Source organism: Gekko japonicus, unplaced genomic scaffold (genome assembly GCF_001447785.1).
Source record: "Gekko japonicus isolate JY-2015 unplaced genomic scaffold, Gekko_japonicus_V1.1 scaffold4839, whole genome shotgun sequence".
In the NCBI taxonomy this organism is placed as follows: Eukaryota; Metazoa; Chordata; class Lepidosauria; order Squamata; family Gekkonidae; genus Gekko; species Gekko japonicus.
The window spans coordinates 47,932-53,923 of record NW_015169328.1 but is presented as its reverse complement, the minus strand read 5'-3'; the positions used below and the strand labels follow the sequence as shown (position 1 = coordinate 53,923).

Here is a 5,992-nt window from a genome sequence, read left to right as displayed (position 1 = left end):
CCCGTCCCACACAGGGGCCAGCCAGTTCCTCTGGAGGGCCAACAACAGGGCAGAGAGGCCAAGGCCTTCCCCTGAGAAGAACCTCAGAAGAGCCCTGCTGGGTCAGACCAGGGAGGGTCCATCCAGTCCAGCATCCTGTCTCACACACTGGCCAACCAGTTCCTCTGGAGGGCCAACAACAGGGCAGAGAGGCCGAGGCCTTCCCCAATAAGAACCTAAGAAGAGCCCTGCTGGATCAGACCAACAGCCCATCTAGTCCAGCATCCTGCCTCATACAATGGCCAACCAGTTCCTCTGGATGGCCAACAACACAGCAGGAAGGCCAAGACCTTCCCCTGATGTTGACTCCTGGTGCTGGTATTCAGAGGCTAACTGCCTCTGGATATGGAGGTTCCCTTTAGGCGCCATGACTAGTAGCCACTGATAGACCTCTCCTCGGCCTAATCCCCTTTAGAGCCATCTATGCCTGTGACCTTCTGGCAGCAAATTCCACATTTCAGTCATCCTCCGTGTAAAGTAGTATTTCCTTTTGTCCATCCTGAACCTACTGCCCATCAGCTTCCTGGGACGCCCTCAAGCTCTAGTGTTTTGGCAGAGGGAGAAAAGGTTCTCTTTGCCAACTCTCTCTACCCCAGGCATCGTTTTAGGAAGAACAAACCAGACCCAGCGCCTTCACGAGGCCAAGATCCGCCACTCACCGCTGCACAGCTTCCAGCGACAACCCCGGCGATGAGGACCGGGGAATCCCCTCGGAGGGTGAACCCAAAGCCGTTTTCGCCTCGGACCAGGCGAACTGTTCGAGGGGGGTGCCACTTGTTCTTGGCAGAGAACACGGAAAGAGGACCCTAGAGAAAGCAGAGCACACGTCTCAGGAAACAGGAGGTGCCATGACCTGGGCTGAGCCACCAGAGGCCTACTAGGCCCAGGGAGCCTGGCTAGCAGTAGGTGAGGCTGGGCCTACAACTCCCAGAAGCCCCTGGGAGGTTTTGGAGCCAAAATTGACCAATAGAAGAGGAGGGCTTGGAATAAAAGATCTGGCGCAGCAGGAAAAGCTGTTCTTCTTCCCAGAGGGCAGAGCCAGAAGGAAGGCTGCTGCAGGAAGAAACCCTCATCCTGAGGGAAGGGTGAGTAGTCTAGTGCCACTTGGAATCGTGAGCTGGGGACAGTGTATATTTAGACATGTTAGGGCATTTGATGTCTTTTCTTTTCACCCACTTACTGTTATATTTCGGCACCTTGTTTGTTTGACCCCTTATACAATAAACTATTTTATCTGTTCACTCTGCCTGGTTCTCATGCCTGTTATTCGGCCAAAAGGGAGGTTTGAAGGTCTTGGGAGGGTGCTCTGGGCCTTCTCAAGGGAGCCTGGAACCAGAGTGGTGGCAGCATCAGGTGACACCCCACCTGAGCCGTGACAGGAGGGGTGGCCACACCAAGTAGGTTGCAGTGAAAACACACCTGAAACTTGTGACTGACGAGGTTCTGCTGTAGCCGGTGGACTAGAGCTCTGGGTTAGAATCACATCCCTTTTAAGTCTGCCATTTTTTTTGCCAAGGTTCCCCACGACTCCCGGTCATTTCAGGAAGTAACTCCACAGAGCTGGGAGTTGGGGATAGCTGCTGGAGCGGAGCCTTTCCCGTAACATGCAAGGCCCCTATGTTAGAATGAATCGTCTCCTGCGTGGCGCTCGAATTCACTGGGTACACTGGAATTTGTTCATTTTGGGAGGGAAGAAAAATGACCCCCCCCCCCCATCCCAAGCATAATTTTAGAAACAGGAAGAACGAACACACAGATCCTGGAAGAGGGATGATGGACCTAAATATCCTGCCGACCGAGCAACAGTGCAACACGGGCCTGTAGCTACAGTGGGGCGTTCCGGGGCCCTGCCCCCTTAATCAAAAGCCCTGCCCCACGAATGGCCAGGCCGGAACCCTTATTTTTGAGGAGAGACACACACACCCCCGCTTCCTGCTGCTGGCACGGCCAGGGTGAGACCACCACGGCTTGCTCTTGGGAGGGGTCATTTCCTGCGGGAGCACACAGGAGCAGTGCTCCGGCAGTAAGGAGCCCAGAGGGCGGGCACATGCAACAAGCCCCACCCCCTGCTCCCAGCAGCCCTCAGTCAGGCCATGAGGACCAAGAAGCAGCCAGGTAAGTTGCAGAGCCCCTCCCCGGCCCACCTTCAGGTACAAGCTCTCCCTCCTCTGTGAGGGCAGATCTGCACGTCCCATCCCCCCCGTAGCTAGCAATCCAAAACAGTCCGGTGGCACCCTTAAGACCAAGTTTTATTCAGGTACAAGCTCTCCCTCCCCTGCGAGGACAGATCTGCACGTCCCCCCCCCAATAGCTAGCAATCCAAAGCAGTCCAGTGGAGCCTGAGCGGTGGGTATTGCCTTCTGACACACTTCCAGTGATGTCAGGGGGTGTGGCATATGCAAATAAGTTATGCTAATGAGTTATGGTAATGAGCTCCTGCACCTCTTTTTCTACAAAATGACCCCTGGTTGGAGATGTATTGGAGATGCCGCTCTTGAGCAGTGTTCCCCTCTAAGCTGAGTTAGAGTGAGCTAGGCTCACAGATTTTTAGCCTCCAGCTCCAGGAAGGATGGCTCCAGAGCAAACTAATTCATGCAGCAGCGAAATCGCTCGCTCACAACTTTAATGCCAGTAGCCCACAAAGTAGAATTTTTGCTCACAAGACTCTACAGCTTAGAGGGAGCATTGGTGCTGAGGGCTAATTTATCTGCGCAAGGCAGGTGTGGGGGGGTTTGCGCTGAACCCCACGGCCTTCTACAACAGACAGTTTCAGAGGGAAGCCATCTTAGTCTGCAACACAACATCTAGATGCTGACAAAGGGAGCACTGACTCTCGAACGCTCATACCCCCAAAAAACCTTGTTGGTCTCTAAGGTGGTCTCCAATATCGCTGTTCACCGACCTCCCAACATCTTTCAGTTCTCTGATTCAACTGCTGGTCAACCTCAACCTCTGCTCCTTGGTACGTACCAGTCTATGGAAGATGTCCGTCACCTTCACCTTGGAGAAGTTGGGGGATTTGATTTCTGGTCTCTGATGCGTTTTGGCTGAAAGGAGAGTGGGGTGGGGTGGGGGCAGAAGACAATGTTAAAACTGCTGTACGACTGGGGCAGGCAGACGCTGCTTCCTACGACTGGTGGTTCAGGTGGAAGGTGAGTGAAAAGGACATTTTGATTCTGTACACAAAGGGTTGAAGAAGAGAAGAAGAGATTAGATTTATACCCCGCCCTTCACTTGGACTCTCAGAGCGGCTTACAAACTCCTTTCCCTTCCCCTCCCCGCAACTCTGTGAGGTAGATGGGGCTGAGAGAGCTCTTTCAAGAACTACTCTTTCAAGGACAGCTCTTGTTGGAACTATGGCTTGCCCAAGGTCATCCAGCAGCTGCAAGTGGAGGAGTGGGGAATCAAACCCGGTTCTCCCAGATTAGAGTCCACGCACTTAACCACGACACCAAACTGGCTTCGGCACACTGGCCCTCTCTTTCCTTCCCGCGAACCAAGTTTCTAGTCTTTAAGTCTGCAGAGATACGCTTGGAACCGTGAAGCCTCGAGTGCCCAAAGGGAGGGATTCTGTGACCTCGGAATCAGGTCAGCAGCATGGGTCATGCACACTGAATGAAGAGCCTGTGAGGTGCTGTGGTTGGAGGGGTGGCCTAGGCTCTGGGAGACCCAGATTCGAATCCCACTCTGCCATGGACGCTTGCTAGGTGATGCTGGGCCAGTCAAATGTCTGCAGCCTTACCTGCTTCCCAGGTAGTTTCAGCCGTACCAGTGGGCAGCGGAACAGTTACGAGTCCAGCAACCCCTTAGAGCAGGGGTGTCGAACTCATTTGTTATGAGGGCCGGATCTGACATAAATGAGACCTCGTTGGGCCGGGCCACGTGTGTCATAAAATGTCATGCCAGGCAGCGGAGATATAAACTTTATAAAGGACACAAACGGGTGGTTTTTTTAACTTAAAATAAAAACATGCTTAAAACATTAGCTCTGTAAGCTGCAAACCTACTTCTGATTTATTGACATCCGCCACAGAAATCTCATGCTCAGAGTCCTGAGTCGAGGACCCCGGTTAGAACATGGAATGGCTGAGCGATTGAGAGAGGCTGGCGAAGCAAGCTATGATGCAGCAGCAGAACTGGAAGCAGGAGACGGCCAGTTCCACTGTGGGCCTGATGGAAGCCCTCCGGGGGCCTCATCCGGCCCCCGGGCCACATGTTTGACACCCCTGCCTTAGAGGCTCAACAAGCATTTCTGGGCATAAGTGTTCAAGAGTGAGAGGTCAGACACACTGTCGAAGGGCGTTTTGGCTCTTGAAAGCTTACACACTATAACATTTGTTGGTCTCTAAGGTGCTACTGGACTCAAATCCACCTGTTCTACTTCACAGGGTTGTTGTGAGGATAATAGGAGGCGAGGGGAACAACTTAAGTCACTCTGGATCCCCAGTGGGGAGGAAGGAAAGAAGAGGAGGAAGAAGGATTGGATTTATACCCCGCCCTTCACTCCCCGAAGGAGTCTCAGAGCGGCTTACAAACTCCTTCCCCTTCCCCTCCCCACAACAGACACCCTGGGAGGTTGGCGGGGCTGAGAGAGCTCTGAGAGAGAACAGCTCTGAGAGAACTTGTGACAGACCCAAGGTCACACCAGCAGCTGCATGTGGCGGAGTGGGGAATCAAACCCGGTTCTCCCAGATTAAAGTCCATGCTCCTAACCACTACACCAAACTGTTATAAATGAAGTAAATAAACAAATTAAACAAGCACGCCTCATCTGCATCATCTCTCCAGTCCCCAGAATTCAGCTTGGCTTGATGCAGAATTCTCACTTCTATCGTGGGAGGGTACCTTTGGTCCCGGATCCCACCGATTTACGAAGGTTGCGAAGCCGTACACATTGAGTAGAGGATCCCCAATCCCTTCATTCCACGTTAAGCTACTCCAGAGAGCTGCCCTGGCAAGGTGCAGAGAGCCAGCGTAGTGTAGCCAAGTGCCAGAGATCTGGGACCCGACAAGGATCTGAGTGACCCAGGTTCGAATCCACACTTTGCCATGAAAGCGTGACCTACCTCCACAGGGCTGTTGTGAGAATAAAATGAAGCAGAGAAGGATGATAGGCTGAGAGGGGTACTGAGGTCCACAAATCGACATCTGTTAGTGGTTCCGGGCCCCAGGGACATCCGGCTAGCCTCGACCGGGGCCAGGACTTTTTCCGGCCTGGGCCCCTGCCTAGTGGAATGAGCTCCCGTGTGAGATCAGGGCCCTGCCGGACTTATTGCCGTTCCGCGGGGCCTGCAAGACGGAGCTCTTCCGCTGGGCATTTGGTGGAGGCAGTGGACGTCTCCCTTCTCTCCCTCCCTCCAGCTTTCCTGGCGCCCTGGGTTTTTCTGCCCAATTCTTTCAGGCCAATTGTCCCCCAAGCATGTTCTGACTAGACAGCTGACAACTTATAATTATAACTATATGGTTATTTTATGATTTTAAATAGCCTCCTGTGAGTTGGGTATTTTGCTTATACTGTTTTAATCTGTATTTTATTGCACTTTGTGCCTTAACTATTTTAACTTGTGGTATTGTATTGCACTTTTGTGCCTTTGTAAGCCGCCCTGAGGCCGCGAGCGGGGAGGGCGGGATATAAATGATATAAAATAAAATAAAACAAAACATAAACTGTTATTTTAATACTGCTTTGATGGTATATTTACTTGTTGTACACTGCCCTGAGCCCATTGGGGAGGGCAGCATATAAATCTAATAAATTAATTTTTTTAAAAAAAATAATTAAATTTGGGTCCCCGTTGGCGAGAAACGTGGGGTAGAAATAAAGTAAAAGGTAAAGGTTCCCTTGCTCGAAAGCCAGACGAGTCCGACTCTAGGGTTGCGGTGCTCATCTCCATTTCAAAGCCGAAGAGCCAGCGCTGTCCGAAGACGTTTTCGTGGTCATGTGGCCGGCATG

At 52.2% G+C, this 5,992-nt stretch overlaps 1 protein-coding gene across 1 annotated transcript in view; it reads right to left on the bottom strand.

Moving 5' to 3' along the window:
* The window catches only part of RHPN1 (rhophilin, Rho GTPase binding protein 1), a gene marked incomplete at its 5' end in the record, with an annotated part of 42,271 nt that overhangs the window by 3,926 nt on the left and 32,353 nt on the right, over nucleotides 1-5,992 (bottom strand). Inside the window, 2 exons of the mRNA XM_015416631.1 lie at nucleotides 631-845; nucleotides 3,010-3,086. Of these exons, the coding sequence (XP_015272117.1) occupies nucleotides 631-845; nucleotides 3,010-3,086 (292 nt within the window). The remainder of the gene's footprint in view (nucleotides 1-630; nucleotides 846-3,009; nucleotides 3,087-5,992) is intronic.